The sequence below is a fragment of the Narcine bancroftii genome, chromosome 2 (genome assembly GCF_036971445.1).
Source record: "Narcine bancroftii isolate sNarBan1 chromosome 2, sNarBan1.hap1, whole genome shotgun sequence".
In the NCBI taxonomy this organism is placed as follows: Eukaryota; Metazoa; Chordata; class Chondrichthyes; order Torpediniformes; family Narcinidae; genus Narcine; species Narcine bancroftii.
In genome coordinates, this window is record NC_091470.1 from 219,490,983 (window position 1) to 219,511,812 (window position 20,830).

Below are 20,830 nucleotides of genomic sequence, written 5' to 3' on the forward strand. Positions count from 1 at the left end.
TACCAGATGCCACATCACTTCAGCATAACATCCGCCACATTACCAGAGGCCTCAACGCTTCAGCATAACATCCGCCACATTACCAGAGGCCTCATCGCTTCAGCATAACATCCGCCACATTACCAGAGGCCTCATCACTTCAGCATAACATCCACCACATTACCAGAGGCCTCATCGCTTCAGCATAACATCCGCCACATTACCAGAGGCCTCATCACTTCAGCATAACATCCGCCACATTACCAGAGGCCTCATCACTTCAGCATATCATCCGCCACATTACCAGAGGCCTCATCACTTCAGCATAACATCCGCCACATTACCAGAGGCCTCATCACTTCAGCATAACATCCGCCACATTACCAGAGGCCTCATCGCTTCAGCATAACATCCGCCACATAACCAGAGGCCTCATCGCTTCAGCATAACATCCGCCACATTACCAGAGGCCTCATCACTTCAGCATAACATCCGCCACATTACCAGAGGCCTCATCGCTTCAGCATAACATCCACCACATTACCAGAGGCCTCATCGCTTCAGCACAACATCCGCCACATTACCAGAGGCCTCATCACTTCAGCATAACATCCGCCACATTACCAGAGGCCTCATCGCTTCAGCATAACATCCACCACATTACCAGAGGCCTCATCACTTCAGCATAACATCCGCCACATTACCAGAGGCCTCATCACTTCAGCATAACATCCGCCACATTACCAGAGGCCTCATCGCTTCAGCATAACATCCGCCACATTACCAGAGGCCTCATCGCTTCAGCATAACATCCGCCACATTACCAGAGGCCTCATCGCTTCAGCATAACATCCGCCACATTACCAGAGGCCTCATCGCTTCAGCATAACATCCGCCACATTACCAGAGGCCTCATCGCTTCAGCATAACATCCGCCACATTACCAGAGGCCTCATCGCTTCAGCATAACATCCACCACATTTACCAGAGGCCTCATCACTTCAGCATAACATCCGCCACATTACCAGCGGCCTCATCACTTCAGCACAACGTCCGCCACATTACCCGAGGCCTCATCGCTTCAGCATAACATTCGCCACATTTACCAGAGGCCTCATCACTTCAGCATAACATCCGCCACATTTACCAGAGGCCTCATCGCTTCAGCATAACATCCACCACATTACCAGAGGCCTCATCGCTTCAGCATAACATCCGCCACATTACCAGAGGCCTCATCACTTCAGCATAACATCCGCCACATTAACAGCGGCCTCATCACTTCAGCATAACATCTGCCACATTACCAGCGGCCTCATCACTTCAGCACAACGTCCGCCACATTACCAGAGGTCTCATCGCTTCAGCATAACATCCGCCACATTACCAGCGGCCTCATCACTTCAGCACAACACCCGCCACATTACCAGAGGTCTCATCACTTCAGCATAACATCCGCCACATTTACCAGAGGCCTCATCACTTCAGCATATCATCCGCCACATTACCAGAGGCCTAATCACTTCAGCATAACATCCACCACATTTACCAGAGGCCTCATCGCTTCAGCATAACATCCGCCACATTACCAGAGGCCTCATCACTTCAGCACAACATCCGCCACATTACCAGCGGTCTCATCACTTCAGCATAACATCCACCACATTACCAGAGGCCTCATCGCTTCAGCATAACATCCGCCACATTACCAGAGGCCTCATCACTTCAGCATAACATCCACCACATTACCAGAGGCCTCATCGCTTCAGCATAACATCCGCCACATTACCAGAGGCCTCATCACTTCAGCATAACATCCGCCACATTACCAGAGGCCTCATCACTTCAGCATATCATCCGCCACATTACCAGAGGCCTCATCACTTCAGCATAACATCCGCCACATTACCAGAGGCCTCATCGCTTCAGCATAACATCTGCCACATTACCAGAGGCCTCATCACTTCAGCATATCATCCGCCACATTACCAGAGGCCTCATCGCTTCAGCATAACATCCGCCACATTACCAGAGGCCTCATCACTTCAGCATAATATCCACCACATTACCAGAGGCCTCATCGCTTCAGCATAATATCCGCCACATTACCAGAGGCCTCATCACTTCAGCATAACATCCGCCACATTACCAGAGGCCTCATCACTTCAGCATAACATCCGCCACATTACCAGAGGCCTCATCGCTTCAGCATAACATCCGCCACATTACCAGAGGCCTCATCACTTCAGCATAACATCCGCCACATTACCAGAGGCCTCATCGCTTCAGCATAACATCCGCCACATTACCAGATGCCTCATCGCTTCAGCATAACATCCGCCACATTACCAGAGGCCTCATCACTTCAGCATAACATCCGCCACATTACCAGAGGCCTCATCACTTCAGCATAACATCCGCCACATTACCAGAGGCCTCACCGCTTCAGCATAACATCCGCCACATTACCAGAGGCCTCATCACTTCAGCATAACATCCACCACATTACCAGAGGCCTAATCGCTTCAGCATAACATCCGCCACATTACCAGAAGCCTCTTCACTTCAGCATAACATCCGCCACATTACCAGAGGCCTCATCGCTTCAGCATAACATCCGCCACATTACCAGAGGCCTCATCGCTTCAGCATAACATCCGCCACATTACCAGCGGCCTCATCACTTCAGCACAACATCCGCCACATTACCAGAGGCCTCATCACTTCAGCATAACATCCGCCACATTTACCAGAGGCCTCATCACTTCAGCATATCATCCGCCACATTACCAGAGGCCTCATCACTTCAGCATAACATCCACCACATTTACCAGAGGCCTCATCGCTTCAGCATAACATCCGCCACATTACCAGCGGTCTCATCACTTCAGCATAACATCCACCACATTTACCAGAGGCCTCATCGCTTCAGCATAACATCCGCCACATTACCAGACGCCTCATCACTTCAGCACAACATCCGCCACATTACCAGAGGCCTCATCGCTTCAGCATAACATCCGCCACATTACCAGAAGCCTCATCACTTCAGCATATCATCCGCCATATTACCAGACGCCTCATCACTTCAGCACAACATCCGCCACATTACCAGCGGTCTCATCACTTCAGCATAACATCCACCACATTTACCAGACGCCTCATCACTTCAGCACAACATCCGCCACATTACCAGACGCCTCATCACTTCAGCACAACATCCGCCACATTACCAGAGGCCTCATCACTTCAGCATAACATCCACCACATTTACCAGAGGCCTCATCGCTTCAGCATAACATCCGCCACATTACCAGAGGCCTCATCACTTCAGCATAACATCCGCCACATTACCAGAGGCCTCATCGCTTCAGCATAACATCCGCCACATTACCAGAGGCCTCATCACTTCAGCATAACATCCACCACATTTACCAGAGGCCTCATCGCTTCAGCATAACATCCGCCACATTACCAGAGGCCTCATCACTTCAGCATAACATCCACCACATTTACCAGAGGCCTCATCACTTCAGCATAACATCCACCACATTTACCAGAGGCCTCATCGCTTCAGCATAACATCCGCCACATTACCAGCGGTCTCATCACTTCAGCATAACATCCGCCACATTACCAGAGGCCTCATCGCTTCAGCACAACATCCACCACATTACCAGAGGCCTCATCGCTTCAGCATAACATCCGCCACATTACCAGAAGCCTCATCACTTCAGCATATCATCCGCCATATTACCAGACGCCTCATCACTTCAGCACAACATCCGCCACATTACCAGCGGTCTCATCACTTCAGCATAACATCCGCCACATTACCAGAGGCCTCATCGCTTCAGCATAACATCCGCCACATTACCAGAGGCCTCATCACTTCAGCATAACATCCACCACATTACCAGATGCCTCATCGCTTCAGCATAACATCCGCCACATTACCAGAGGCCTCATCACTTCAGCATAACATCCGCCACATTACCAGAGGCCTCATCGCTTCAGCATAACATCCGCCATATTACCAGAGGCCTCATCGCTTCAGCATAACATCCGCCACATTACCAGAGGCCTCATCACTTCAGCACAACATCCGCCACATTACCAGAGGCCTCATCACTTCAGCATAACATCCGCCACATTACCAGATGCCTCATCGCTTCAGCATAACATCCGCCACATTACCAGAGGCCTCATCGCTTCAGCATAACATCCGCCACATTACCAGAGGCCTCATCACTTCAGCATAACATCCGCCACATTACCAGAGGCCTCATCACTTCAGCATAACATCCACCACATTACCAGAGGCCTCATCGCTTCAGCACAACATCCGCCACATTACCAGCGGTCTCATCACTTCAGCATAACATCCACCACATTTACCAGACGCCTCATCACTTCAGCACAACATCCGCCACATTACCAGAGGCCTCATCGCTTCAGCATAACATCCGCCACATTACCAGAGGCCTCATCACTTCAGCATAACATCCGCCACATTACCAGAGGCCTCATCACTTCAGCATAACATCCACCACATTACCAGAGGCCTCATCGCTTCAGCATAACATCCGCCACATTACCAGAGGCCTCATCACTTCAGCATAACATCCGCCACATTACCAGAGGCCTCATCACTTCAGCATAACATCCACCACATTACCAGAGGCCTCATCGCTTCAGCATAACATCCGCCACATTACCAGAGGCCTCATCACTTCAGCATAACATCCGCCACATTACCAGAGGCCTCATCACTTCAGCATAACATCCACCACATTACCAGAGGCCTCATCGCTTCAGCATAACATCCGCCACATTACCAGAGGCCTCATCGCTTCAGCATAACATCCGCCATATTACCAGAGGCCTCATCGCTTCAGCATAACATCCGCCACATTACCAGAGGCCTCATCACTTCAGCACAACATCCGCCACATTACCAGAGGCCTCATCACTTCAGCATAACATCCGCCACATTACCAGATGCCTCATCGCTTCAGCATAACATCCGCCACATTACCAGAGGCCTCATCGCTTCAGCATAACATCCGCCACATTACCAGAGGCCTCATCACTTCAGCATAACATCCGCCACATTACCAGAGGCCTCATCACTTCAGCATAACATCCACCACATTACCAGAGGCCTCATCGCTTCAGCATAACATCCGCCACATTAACAGAGGCCTCATCACTTCAGCATAACATCCGCCACATAACCAGAGGCCTCATCACTTCAGCATAACATCCGCCACATTTACCAGAGGCCTCATCACTTCAGCATAACATCCACCACATTTACCAGAGGCCTCATCACTTCAGCATAACATCCGCCACATTACCAGCGGCCTCATCACTTCAGCACAACGTCCGCCACATTACCAGAGGCCTCATCGCTTCAGCATAACATCCGCCACTTTACCAAAGGCCTCATCGCTTCAGCATAACATCCGCCACATTACCAGAGGCCTCATCGCTTCAGCAAAACATTCACCACATTTACCAGAGGCCTCATCACTTCAGCATAACATCCGCCACATTACCAGCGGCCTCATCACTTCAGCACAACGTCCGCCACATTACCAGAGGCCTCATCGCTTCAGCATAACATCCGCCACATTTACCAGAGGCCACATCACTTCAGCATAACATCCGCCACATTTACCAGAGGCCTCATCGCTTCAGCATAACATCCACCACATTACCAGAGGCCTCATCGCTTCAGCATAACATCCGCCACATTACCAGAGGCCTCATCGCTTCAGCATAACATCCACCACATTTACCAGAGGCCTCATCACTTCAGCATAACATCCGCCAAATTACCAGCGGCCTCATCACTTCAGCACAACGTCCGCCACATTACCAGAGGCCTCATCGCTTCAGCATATCATCCGCCACATTACCAGAGGCCTCATCGCTTCAGCATAACATCCGCCACATTACCAGAGGCCTCATCACTTCAGCATAACATCCACCACATTACCAGAGGCCTCATCGCTTCAGCATAACATCCGCCACATTACCAGAGGCCTCATCGCTTCAGCATAATATCCGCCACATTACCAGAGGCCTCATCGCTTCAGCATAACATCCGCCACATTACCAGAGGCCTCATCGTTTCAGCATAACATCCACCACATTACCAGAGGCCTCATCGCTTCAGCATAACATCCGCCACATTACCAGAGGCCTCATCACTTCAGCATAACATCCGCCACATTACCAGAGGCCTCATCACTTCAGCATAACATCCACCACATTACCAGTGGCTTCATGACTTCAGCACAACGTCCGCCACATTACCAGAGGCCTCATCACTTCAGCATAACATCCGCCACATTACCAGAGGCCATATCACTTCAGCTTAACATCCGCCACATTACCAGAGGCCTCATCGCTTCAGCATAACATCCACCACATTACCAGAGGCCTCATCGCTTCAGCATAACATCCGCCACATTAACAGAGGCCTCATCACTTCAGCATAACATCCGCCACATAACCAGAGGCCTCATCACTTCAGCATAACATCCGCCACATTTACCAGAGGCCTCATCACTTCAGCATAACATCCACCACATTTACCAGAGGCCTCATCACTTCAGCATAACATCCGCCACATTACCAGCGGCCTCATCACTTCAGCACAACGTCCGCCACATTACCAGAGGCCTCATCGCTTCAGCATAACATCCGCCACTTTACCAAAGGCCTCATCGCTTCAGCATAACATCCGCCACATTACCAGAGGCCTCATCGCTTCAGCAAAATATTCACCACATTTACCAGAGGCCTCATCACTTCAGCATAACATCCGCCACATTACCAGCGGCCTCATCACTTCAGCACAACGTCCGCCACATTACCAGAGGCCTCATCGCTTCAGCATAACATCCGCCACATTTACCAGAGGCCTCATCACTTCAGCATAACATCCGCCACATTTACCAGAGGCCTCATCGCTTCAGCATAACATCCACCACATTACCAGAGGCCTCATCGCTTCAGCATAACATCCGCCACATTACCAGAGGCCTCATCGCTTCAGCATAACATCCACCACATTTACCAGAGGCCTCATCACTTCAGCATAACATCCGCCAAATTACCAGCGGCCTCATCACTTCAGCACAACGTCCGCCACATTACCAGAGGCCTCATCGCTTCAGCATAACATCCGCCACATTTACCAGAGGCCTCATCACTTCAGCATAACATCCGCCACATTTACCAGAGGCCTCATCGCTTCAGCATAACATCCACCACATTTACCAGAGGCCTCATCGCTTCAGCATAACATCCGCCACATTACCAGCGGCCTCATCACTTCAGCACAACGTCCGCCACATTACCAGAGGCCTCATCGCTTCAGCATAACATCCACCACATTTACCAGAGGCCTCATCACTTCAGCATAACATCCGCCACATTACCAGAGGCCTCATCGCTTCAGCATAACATCCGCCACATTACCAGCGGCCTCATCACTTCAGCACAACGTCCGCCACATTACCAGAGGCCTCATCGCTTCAGCATAACATCCGCCACATTACCAGAGGCCTCATCACTTCAGCATAACATCCACCACATTACCAGAGGCCTCATCACTTCAGCATAACATCCGCCACATTACCAGATGCCTCATCGCTTCAGCATAACATCCGCCACATTACCAGAGGCCTCATCACTTCAGCATAACATCCGCCACATTACCAGAGGCCTCATCACTTCAGCATAACATCCGCCACATTACCAGAGGCCTCATCGCTTCAGCATAACATCCGCCACATTACCAGAGGCCTCATCACTTCAGCATAACATCCACCACATTACCAGAGGCCTCATCGCTTCAGCATAACATCCGCCACATTACCAGAAGCCTCATCACTTCAGCATAACATCCGCCACATTACCAGAGGCCTCATCGCTTCAGCATAACATCCGCCACATTACCAGAGGCCTCATCACTTCAGTATAACATCCACCACATTACCAGAGGCCTCATCGCTTCAGCATAACATCCGCCACATTACCAGAGGCCTCATCACTTCAGCATAACATCCACCACATTACCAGAGGCCTCATCACTTCAGCATAACATCCGCCACATTACTAGAGGCCTCATCGCTTCAGCATAACATCCGCCACATTACCAGAGGCCTCATGACTTCAGCATATCATCCGCCACATTACCAGAGGCCTCATCGCTTCAGCATAACATCCGCCACATTACCAGAGGCCTCATCACTTCAGCATAACATCCACCACATTACCAGAGGCCTCATCGCTTCAGCATAACATCCGCCACATTACCAGAGGCCTCATCGCTTCAGCATAACATCCGCCACATTACCAGAGGCCTCATCGCTTCAGCATAACATCCGCCACATTACCAGAGGCCTCATCGCTTCAGCATAACATCCACCACATTACCAGAGGCCTCATCGCTTCAGCATAACATCCGCCACATTACCAGAGGCCTCATCACTTCAGCATAACATCCGCCACATTACCAGAGGCCTCATCACTTCAGCATAACATCCGCCACATTACCAGAGGCCTCATCACTTCAGCATAACATCCGCCACATTACCAGAGGCCTCATCGCTTCAGCATAACATCCGCCACATTACCAGAGGCCTCATCACTTCAGCATATCATCCGCCACATTACCAGAGGCCTCATCACTTCAGCATATCATCCGCCACATTACCAGAGGCCTCATCACTTCAGCATAACATCCGCCACATTTACCAGTGGCTTCATCACTTCAGCACAACGTCCGCCACATTACCCGAGGCCTCATCGCTTCAGCATAACATCCGCCACATTACCAGCGGCCTCATCACTTCAGCATAACATCCACCACATTACCAGTGGCTTCATCACTTCAGCACAACGTCCGCCACATTACCAGAGGCCTCATCACTTCAGCATAACATCCGCCACATTACCAGAGGCCATATCACTTCAGCTTAACATCCGCCACATTACCAGAGGCCTCATCGCTTCAGCATAACATCCACCACATTACCAGAGGCCTCATCGCTTCAGCATAACATCCGCCACATTAACAGAGGCCTCATCACTTCAGCATAACATCCGCCACATTACCAGAGGCCTCATCACTTCAGCATAACATCCGCCACATTTACCAGAGGCCTCATCACTTCAGCATAACATCCACCACATTACCAGAGGCCTCATCGCTTCAGCATAACATCCACCACATTTACCAGAGGCCTCATCACTTCAGCATAACATCCGCCACATTACCAGCGGCCTCATCACTTCAGCACAACGTCCGCCACATTACCAGAGGCCTCATCGCTTCAGCATAACATCCGCCACATTACCAAAGGCCTCATCGCTTCAGCATAACATCCGCCACATTACCAGAGGCCTCATCGCTTCAGCAAAACATCCACCACATTTACCAGAGGCCTCATCACTTCAGCATAACATCCGCCACATTACCAGCGGCCTCATCACTTCAGCACAACGTCCGCCACATTACCAGAGGCCTCATCGCTTCAGCATAACATCCGCCACATTTACCAGAGGCCTCATCACTTCAGCATAACATCCGCCACATTTACCAGAGGCCTCATCGCTTCAGCATAACATCCACCACATTACCAGAGGCCTCATCGCTTCAGCATAACATCCGCCACATTACCAGAGGCCTCATCACTTCAGCACAACGTCCGCCACATTACCAGAGGCCTCATCGCTTCAGCATAACATCCACCACATTTACCAGAGGACTCATCACTTCAGCATAACATCCGCCACATTACCAGCGGCCTCATCACTTCAGCACAACGTCCGCCACATTACCAGAGGCCTCATCGCTTCAGCATAACATCCGCCACATTTACCAGAGGCCTCATCACTTCAGCATAACATCCGCCACATTTACCAGAGGCCTCATCGCTTCAGCATAACATCCACCACATTTACCAGAGGCCTCATCGCTTCAGCATAACATCCGCCACATTACCAGCGGCCTCATCACTTCAGCACAACGTCCGCCACATTACCAGAGGCCTCATCGCTTCAGCATAACATCCGCCACATTTACCAGAGGCCTCATCACTTCAGCATAACATCCGCCACATTACCAGATGCCTCATCACTTCAGCATAACATCCGCCACATTACCAGAGGCCTCATCGCTTCAGCATAACATCCACCACATTACCAGAGGCCTCATCACTTCAGCATAACATCCGCCACATTTACCAGAGGCTTCATCACTTCAGCATAACATCCACCACATTACCAGAGGCCTCATCGCTTCAGCATAACATCCACCACATTTACCAGAGGCCTCATCACTTCAGCATAACATCCGCCACATTACCAGCGGCCTCATCACTTCAGCACAACGTCCGCCACATTACCAGAGGCCTCATCGCTTCGGCATAACATCCGCCACATTACCAAAGGCCTCATCGCTTCAGCATAACATCCGCCACATTACCAGAGGCCTCATCGCTTCAGCAAAACATCCACCACATTTACCAGAGGCCTCATCACTTCAGCATAACATCCGCCACATTACCAGCGGCCTCATCACTTCAGCACAACGTCCGCCACATTACCAGAGGCCTCATCGCTTCAGCATAACATCCGCCACATTTACCAGAGGCCTCATCACTTCAGCATAACATCCGCCACATTTACCAGAGGCCTCATCGCTTCAGCATAACATCCACCACATTACCAGAGGCCTCATCGCTTCAGCATAACATCCGCCACATTACCAGAGGCCTCATCACTTCAGCATAACATCCACCACATTTACCAGAGGCCTCATCACTTCAGCATAACATCCGCCACATTACCAGCGGCCTCATCACTTCAGCACAACGTCCGCCACATTACCAGAGGCCTCATCGCTTCAGCATAACATCCGCCACATTACCAGAGGCCTCATCGCTTCAGCATAACATCCGCCACATTACCAGAGGCCTCATCACTTCAGCATAACATCCACCACATTTACCAGAGGCCTCATCACTTCAGCATAACATCCGCCACATTACCAGCGGCCTCATCACTTCAGCACAACGTCCGCCACATTACCAGAGGCCTCATCGCTTCAGCATAACATCCGCCACATTTACCAGAGGCCTCATCACTTCAGCATAACATCCGCCACATTTACCAGAGGCCTCATCGCTTCAGCATAACATCCACCACATTTACCAGAGGCCTCATCGCTTCAGCATAACATCCGCCACATTACCAGCGGCCTCATCACTTCAGCACAACGTCCGCCACATTACCAGAGGCCTCATCGCTTCAGCATAACATCCGCCACATTACCAGAGGCCTCATTGCTTCAGCATAACATCCGCCACATTACCAGAGGCCTCATCGCTTCAGCATAACATCCACCACATTTACCAGAGGCCTCATCACTTCAGCATAACATCCGCCACATTACCAGAGGCCTCATCGCTTCAGCATAACATCCGCCACATTACCAGCGGCCTCATCACTTCAGCACAACGTCCGCCACATTACCAGAGGCCTCATCGCTTCAGCATAACATCCGCCACATTTACCAGAGGCCTCATCACTTCAGCATAACATCCGCCACATTACCAGATGCCTCATCACTTCAGCATAACATCCGCCACATTACCAGAGGCCTCATCGCTTCAGCATAACATCCGCCACATTACCAGAGGCCTCATCGCTTCAGCATAACATCCGCCACATTACCAGAGGCCTCATCGCTTCAGCATAACATCCGCCATATTACCAGAGGCCTCATCACTTCAGCATAACATCCGCCACATTACCAGAGGCCTCATCACTTCAGCATAACATCCGCCATATTACCAGAGGCCTCATCACTTCAGCATAACATCCGCCACATTACCAGAGGCCTCATCGCATCAGCATAACATCCGCCACATTACCAGAGGCCTCATCACTTCAGCATAACATCCGCCATATTACCAGAGGCCTCATCACTTCAGCATAACATCCACCACATTACCAGAGGCCTCATCACTTCAGACATAGCTTTACTACCATCTCCAATTTCATCATTTTCCATACTTCCACAGTCTGCCTGTTTCCTACCAAAATTTCAAAAACAGAACTGCCCTACTGATCCAATGTTTCCACCTGCTCCTGCCGCACCACACTTATCTCCACGTAGCTCAACATCACCTTGTCCCCACTCATCCATTCCCTTCCTGCTGATATCCAAGATACCACTCACGCTCTTCTCCTCTGAAGAATTCCAATACTCTGGCCCCCTTTGCCTCATCTTCACAAGACATGTGCAATTCTGAAATGTGTCCATTCATGGGCCTCTTTCTTGAATGTAGAACCCTTCATTCCCTCTCCACTTGGTAGAACTTGTCCTTTGCCATAAAAACTTTTCCTTAGCCTTTTTCCATTTCCTTCAGATTCAGGGTGGAGCCATCAGCAACCATATGGGCCCGAGCTCTGCCTGTCTTTTTTGTTGGGTATGTGTAACAGTCCTTGTTCCAATCCTCCTTGGTTACCATATCCCAGCACTTCCTCCTCTACACTGATGACTGCATTGGTGCTACTTGTATCTGTGCAGAATTGAACAACTTTATTTACTTCACTGCCAACTTATTCAGAGAGGGGAACAGATAGGAAGTTTGGGGAGGGTTTAAACTAATATGGCAGGTGGATGGGAAACTATGCAGCAGGACAGAGGGAACTAAAATGTCGACAGAAACGCACAAAAATCAAATGTGAGAGACAAAAAGCCACATTGCAACAAGGTTGTAAAAAAAAAGTGTAAAGTTCATTTTTTTCTGAATGATTGTTGCATTCAAAACAAAGTTAATGAGCTTGTGGTACAAATCAGTACAGAGGACTATGATTTAGTGGCTATTTCTGAAATGTGATTGCAGAGTGGAGATGACTGGGAATTAAATATCCAGGGGTGTACAATTTTGATGAATAAGACTGAAGGCAAGGGAGGTTGGTAGTGCTTTTAATTAAGAGATTATGTAAGATTCTAAGGAGCAAAATACTGAATCAATCTGAGTAGAGATTAAGTGGAGAGAAGGGGGAAATGTCACTTGTTGGGGCAATCTGAGTGCCATCAAATAGGCTAGCAAATCCCCTGGTCCCGATGGAATGTATCCTAGGGTAGTAAAGGAAATGGCAGAGGTTTATGGCCATTGCATTTGTCGGAATGTACTAAAATTCTTTGAATGTAGGCTGGTTCTGGCAGATTAAACAGAGAAGTTCCATTACCCGAGTTCCAAAGAAGAAGGTAGACAAAAGGCATGTAACTGCAGACCAGTTAACTTAACATCTGTGGGCAGGAAAATGCATGAAGCTCTCATTAAGAAAGGAAAAATGCCATCTAAATGCCATCAGGCAGAAGCAGTATGGATTCAGGACACGTTTGATCAATTTATTGGATTTCTTTGAAGATCTCATGACTGCAGTGGAGAGGAGTGGGAGGATGTGATATGCTCGGATTTCCAACTTCAATAAGGTGCTGCACAAAAGACCTACATAAAGGAAGGAGAACGATGGAGTCTGGGATAATGAAATAGCATGGATAGAAGATTGGTTAATCAACAGAAGGCAGCGAGTTGGGATACACGAGTGTTTCTCTGATTGGCAGTCAGTGGTGATACAGGGATCAGTGCTGAGCTACTATTCATTACAACATATAGAAATAATTTAAATGAGAAGTTTATCTAAGTTTGCTGCTGAGTGGAAAAGCAAATTGTGTTTAGGACCCAGACCATCTTCAGGGTAATTATGGACAAGTGAGACGGAAAGGGTCAGACAAATGGAGTACAACACTGGTAAATGTAAGGTTATCCACTTTGGAAAGAAAAATAGTAAATTAGACTTTTATTTCAATGGTGAAAAATTGCAGGGTGCTGTTGTGCATGAATTGCAAAAAGTTATTTTTCAGGTGGAGCAGGTAATTATGCAGCACATAACTGATTGTGACGGAAGTAAAATTTGAAACATAAAGCCTACAGTTCCCATGTACTTTTGGATTCACAGGGGCTCCAGTTCCTTTGATTCCTTCTGACTTGCTTGAGCCTTGGTTCCCTTTAAACTGGTTGTTTCCCAGACTCCATTGAAACTTAAAGGGGATCTCATTTCTTGCTTAAACCTACGAGGCTATTGAAGTATTTAACATCTTTTAAAAATGAATTCAATGGTTATTGCTATATTCACATTGTTAATATCCACTATGTCTGAAACAGTGTTTGTCTGGCACCACTAAGGTCTCGAGTGTAATAGATTAATAGAGCTCAACATGTTCTAGAGCTCAACACAAAAAATAAATCAATTATTATGAAAACAATAGCAAACCATCTTTTTATCGATCAGTTTCAGTTTTGTCCTGTCATTTAATGCATAGCTTATGACAGTCACTCTTCTAATGTTGCATGAATTGGTAGATACAGAATTTCTCAGCAAAGCTTACAATTATCACAGAAGCTCGTGTAAAAGGCAGAGCTCATGCCAAATTATTATTAGCTTACATTACCTGTTCTGTATTTCCCTCATCACATTGCTGTTGTTTGGTTTGTATGTCCTCCAATTGCATCTGTAACTCATTGACCTTAACTGTCATTTCTTCCTCCCGAACCTTTAAAAATATTTCATTTATTGGTGAGACTCAATTGCATTTATTGTGCCCATGAAGAAATTAATGAGAAGAAAGATGTACATCATGACAAGATCAACACCAGATTTTAGACATCTGCCATACAAGTGGTAATATCAAGTCAACAGAGAAAATAGAAAATCCAGTGTTCCTTGAACCTTTCTCCTGGCTTCATTCAAAACAGAAAATTATTCTAGTTCTATTGATTCAGACTTTACGATGATTAAAAAACACACTAATATATACTTAGTCCTTGTCATTTGCTGACTAATGATCCATAGATCTGTGTGATCGCAAGTTTGGCAATGTACTACCAGATTAAATATACTCTGCTCCTCTAGAGCTCTCTCTGGAGAAGGATTTAATTTGATATCTTAATGCGGACCAGCAATGACAGAGGGGCTTACAAGAGAGGAGGTGGCAATGCACTGGTCTTCAAGGAATTCATTACTTTGATTCTTGTGGAAAGATATTCTAAAAGATTCCTCAATGAGTGTGGTGTTGTGGAAAGGGTTAACACTACCTAGTTCAAGATGGGATATTTTACTTTTACAGCAAGCTGAATTTAAAATTACTGAGAGTAATCTTCAGCAAGGTGCTGATATTTCCATAAACAAGACTTCAGGAAGGCAGTGTCTACAATAACTCTGAAGGTTGTTAAACACTTAAATGACTGATTGATCCTGGGTCCTGATTAAGCTAATCTCGTTAAAACAGTACCTGCATTTTGCTCATATACCGTGATGAAGGGCTCAAGCCTGAAACATTGGTTATGTATCTTTATCTTTATAATATAAAGTTCACTTTTTGATCTGCTAAGTTTCTCCCGCATTGGGTTTTTACTTCAATCATGTTTGCAGACTTCTGTCCTTCACTCTTGTTAAAGCACATAGAGTAAAAGACTGATCGAATTAACCTATTGAAAGATTCATCATACACTTATCGAGGTATGTGAAAATAATCAGGCCAGTTTGTCTGTGTCTACTGCATAAACTGGGTGGCACAGTTAGCATAGCCTATTGTCACAATCATTCCACAGCAGATGCAATATCACTGACTCTCCACTCAGCTGTGGGTCGCCTCAAAAACAGGAACTCATACATACGGCTGCTCTTCATCGACTACAACTCAGCGTTCAATACCATTATTCCCTCAGTGCTAGTCAAGAAGCAACAAACACTGGGTCTCTGTACCCCCTCTGCAACTGAATTCTTGATTTTCTCCTCAGAAGACCACAATTAGTATGAATTGGAAGCAATGTCTCCTCTTTACTGATTATAAGCACAAGTACACCCCAAGGATACGTGCTTAGCCCACTGCTCTTCTCTTTATACACCCATGACTGTGCGACCAGGCACAATTCCAATGCTATCTACAAATTTGACGAGGACACCAGTTGTCGGCAGAATCACAAGTGGGAATGAGGAAGCGTACAGGAAGGAGATAGATCAGCTCTTTGAGTGGTGTCACATCAACAACCTTGTGCTCAATGTTAGCAAAACCAAGATGATTGTAGACTTCAGGATGGAGTCAGGGGAACATGATCCAGTCCTCATCGACAGTTCAATAGAGGAGAGGGTCAAGAACTTCAAATTCCTGGGTGTCAACATCTCCAAGGATCTGTCCTGAAGCCTCCACATTGATGCAATCACAAAGAGGGTTCGCCAACGGCGATACTTTGTGACGTGCTTGAGGAGATTTGGTATGTCACCGAAAAGTCTCGAAGACTTCGACAGCTGTACCTTGGAGACCATTCTGGCTGGTTGCACTACTGTTTGGTATGCAGGCACCAAATCTCAGGACAAAAAAAACTTCAATGGGTTGTTAACTCGGCCTGCGATATCACAGGCACCAGACTTCACTTCATCAAGGATGACTACATGAGGCAGTGTCTTAAAAAAGCAGCCTCTATCCTCAAAGACACCCACCATCCAGACCAAGCCCTTTTCACTCTGCTACCATCAGCAAGGAGGTACAGGAGCCTAAAGATGAGCACTCAGAGGCACAAGGACAGCTTCTTCCCTGCTGCCATCAGATTCCCGAACAATCAATGGACCAAAGACACTGCCTTACTTTCCGGACACTATTATTTTTTTAATAATATATTAATGTTGTAAGATGGTTCTTAATATGAATGTTTGCACTGTGATGCTGCCACAAAACACTGAATTTCATGACTTGTTATGACAAATTCTGATTCTGAAGTGCAACACCATTACAGCGCCAGTGACTCACACTGTCTGGAAGGAGTTTGTATGTTCTCACCACGTCTGTGTGGGTTTCCTCCCACCCTTCAAAATGTTCGGGGGGTTGCAGGTTAATTGGGATATTTGGGTGGCACGGACTTGTGGGCTGGAAGGGCCTGTTACCATGCTGAATGTTGAAATTAAAAGGTAAATTTTTTTAAAAAATTAAATATGAACTTGGAACCCCTGAAATTTAGAGATCTGATGGCAGTTGAGGCTACTGCAGGCTCTCCATGATATCATGGAAATAAACTCTGGAAGTGAACCTCAGTCACTATTTTTGAGTTAATTCTACAACAAAGATTATGCTCCAGATTTGTAAAACATTGGTCAGACAACAGTTGGAGTATTATATGCAGTTTTGCTCACCATGCTATACAAAAGATGGGAAAGCACTGGAGAGGTGGCAGAGATTTACCAGAATTATTTCTGAGTTGGAGTGTTTCCATTGTGAGGAGATATTGAGGCTGTTAGTTTTTCCTGGAATGGTGGAGGGCAAGAGGGGATATGACTGAGGTATATCATATCATAGGCAATAGATTACATAACCATCGATTTAGTAGGCTGGAGAGAATAAGAGAACATAGATTTAGTGTGACGGGCAACAGATAAAGTGGGGATTTGAGGGGGAGCTTCCAAACAGAGAATGGTGAGTACTGGAAAACACTGCCTGAGAGAGTGGTGGAAGCAGAGTTGCTGACAGCACTCAAGAAGTTAGATGAGCACACAAATTGTTTTGCTATAGAAGGCTGCAAACCAAATGCTGGAAGATCAGATTAGTACAGATGGACATCCACTGGTTGGTGAATACACAGTGAGTTCAATGGTCCATTTCCATGCTTACAATGCTCAGCTTGATACTGGTTCACCCTCTAAAGGAAAATGAGTCAGGCATGTAAAAAACAAAAGCAATTATTTGATTGCATGGTTTACCAAGGGACAGATTTTCTTGATCAATGTTCTCCAAAATTTTTGAACTATTAGTGCAGACAACAATAAGATACTATTTTAAATTGTTTTTTCATTTAGATGTGCAGCACTTACGGCCCATGAGCCCGTGCTTCCCAAATACCTCAATTAACTAACAACCACCCCCCCACCCTGTATGTTTTGAACAGTGGGAGGAAACTGGAGCACCCAGAAGAAACCCATGCAGACACAGGGAGAACGTCCAAACACTTTGCAGACTGCGTTGGGTTCCAACTTGGGCCGCTGGCATTGTAACAGTGTTGCGCGAACTGCTACACTAGCCATGCCACCTCTATTAATGATACAACTTGAGGGGAATTCTGGAAATCCTTGGAAAAGGCTTTCCTAAACAGATTGATCAATGTCAGAGGTAGCAATCAACTGCAATCTTGCTAGCTTTAAGATAAAGGAGAACACTGAGGTAAAGTGCAAGTATTCAGTTTGAGAAACGATGGATCTGTGCGGGGAGATAATCATTATAGCTTATAATTAGACAAATAAGAGATTTGCAGCCACATATGCTTACAGGGAGGGGCAGGTATTGGTGGGAATGGATAGTTAATAATGAGGAATTTTCAACAAATTACAAGGCAGCATTAATAAATGTAAATAAAATATTATGTGCATTTAGTTATGACGAAATGTGCCATTAAATCAAAATGAACAGTTTAAGTGTAACAGAGCAATAATGGAATTGCTGGATTGGATACGCGAGAGGCAGGAAACATGTTCCCGACGTTGGGGAAATCCAGAACCAGAGGCCACAGTTTAATAATAAGGGGTAGGCCATTTAGAACAAAAAACTTGTTCACCCAGAGAGTTGTGGATCTGTGGAATGTCCTGCCTCAGAAGGAAGTGGAGGCCAATTCTCTGGATGTTTTCACAAAAGAGTTAGCTAGAGCTCTTAAAGATAGCGGAATCAAGGGATATGGGGAGAAGGTACTGATTATAATTGATCAGCTATGATCACAGTAAATGGTGGTGCTGGCTCGAAGGACCTACTCCTGCACCTATTGTCTATATGCCAGAACCCATTCAACCAGCTGTTTAGGTTAATAAGGCCACTGAAAGCACAATGCTCATCTCCATCATTAAAAAAAACGATGGGTCACACATTTTCTTGTAAAGAATGAACTGAGAAATGTTTGAAAGTTTGAAAAATTATACTGAGATTGTTTTAACTTGTGAATAGAGTAAAAGATCAACATAATTGTCATAAAATTACACTTTAAGAATCCAAAAAAAATGAGCTCAGATAAAACATTTTCAAATATACTTTTACTTTGGGGCCTCAGAGAGTGAGGAAGGTGAACAGGACATTGAAGCTTGATTAAAAATAACATGGTTTTGCTGATAAAGTTAGATATGGGTAGGCAAGAAAGTATGAAACCAGCACAAACATATGTGTGGAAAGTTTGGGCTGAAAGTCTCATTACACACAAGCTTTTGGCTTTGAAATTCCAGCGATTTCCAGGTATTTAAGGACAGCAAGGCGGTATGGTGAGTGGAGTGGTTAGCACGACGCTATTACAGTGCCAGTGACCCAGGTTTGAATCCGGTGCTGTCAGGAGTTTGTGCATTCCCCTCATGTCTGCTTGGGTTTCCTCTGGGGGCTCTGGTTTTCTCCCACCCTCCAAAGCATACGGAGTTGTGGGTTAATTTGAGTGTAATTGGTGGGGCATAGTTTTAAAAGGCTGGAATCGGCTTCCACCCTGTTGTAAATAAAATTTAATAATGAATAATCAAAGAGGTCCTGATCACGATTACTTACTTGTAAAATCTCTTCATATTTGTTTATTGTCCTTTGCAGATAATCATCTTTTTCAGCTATCTTTCGATGAAACTCGATGACCTCCTCTTTGTGTGTTTCCAGTAGTTCAGCTTCCACTTCCTGAGCTTTGCCTAGCAAGATGAAAACATCTGAAATTATGGCATTTATATTTATGTATTTGGTTCAGATTACACAAATAACACAATTTAAGAAACAAAAGCACTAAAACTGTACCCTGCACGCTATATTTTACAACATTGGTTCATAAGTATCAAGAAGATCAAAAGATCAGCCCTGTCTGTGTGCAAAGGTACCCGGTCACAAATTATACTAATGATGCTTGAGATGGGAAGGATGTAAATTCAAGTGCATTCATTTCATATCAGCTTAAACACATGCATCGAAAATACAGTGCCCTCAATAATGTCTGGGACTAAGGCTCTTTTCCCCCTTTATTTGCCCCTGTGTTCCCACAGTCATAAACTTGTAATCAAACAATTAGCATGGAACTTAAAGTGCACATTCCAGATTTTATTCAAGGTTATCTGTATACATTTTGGTTTGACCATACAGAAATTGTAGCACTTTTTAAATACATAGCCCCCTCATTTCAGGGCACCATAATCTCTGGGACATAGCAATGGTCTGTATATTAAATTAGCCATGTTTAGTACAGTATTTTATTGCATACCTCTTGCATACAATGACTGCTTGAAGTCTCTGATTCATAGTTATTACCAGATGCTGAGCATCTTCTCTGCCAGGTCTCTAGTGCAGCCATCTTCAGCTCTTGCTTGTTTTGGGGGATTGTCCCCATAAGTTTTCTCTTGGAAGGCATGCACAAGTGGATTTCGATTGGGTGACTGACTCAATCATTCAAGAATTTTCCAGAATTTAGCTTTGAAAAACTCCTTTGTTGCTTTAGCAGTATGTTTGGGTTCATTGTATTGTTGTTGGATGAAGCACATTGAACATTTGGTCAAACTTGAACATATGTTTCTATACACCTCAAAATTCATTTTGCTACTGCCTCAGCAGTTATATCAATGAAGATACTGTAAGTGCACCAGTAAATGCAGCAGCTATACATGCCCAGGCCATAACACCTCCATCACCATGTTTCACAGATGAGGTGTTATGCTTTAGATCTTGGGCAGTTCCTTTACACCTCCACATTTTGCTCTTACCATCACT

General features: G+C 46.2%; 1 protein-coding gene across 7 annotated transcripts in view; it reads right to left on the reverse strand.

The window, feature by feature from the left end:
• golga4 (golgin A4) overlaps positions 1-20,830 on the reverse strand; it is a 208,793-nt gene that overhangs the window by 67,897 nt on the left and 120,066 nt on the right. For all 7 annotated transcript variants that reach the window (XM_069920317.1, XM_069920314.1, XM_069920316.1 and 4 more), the window contains 2 exons: positions 19,637-19,767; positions 14,531-14,632 (listed from right to left, as the gene is read on the reverse strand). In XM_069920317.1, coding sequence (XP_069776418.1) covers positions 14,531-14,632; positions 19,637-19,767 — 233 coding nt within the window. The remainder of the gene's footprint in view (positions 1-14,530; positions 14,633-19,636; positions 19,768-20,830) is intronic.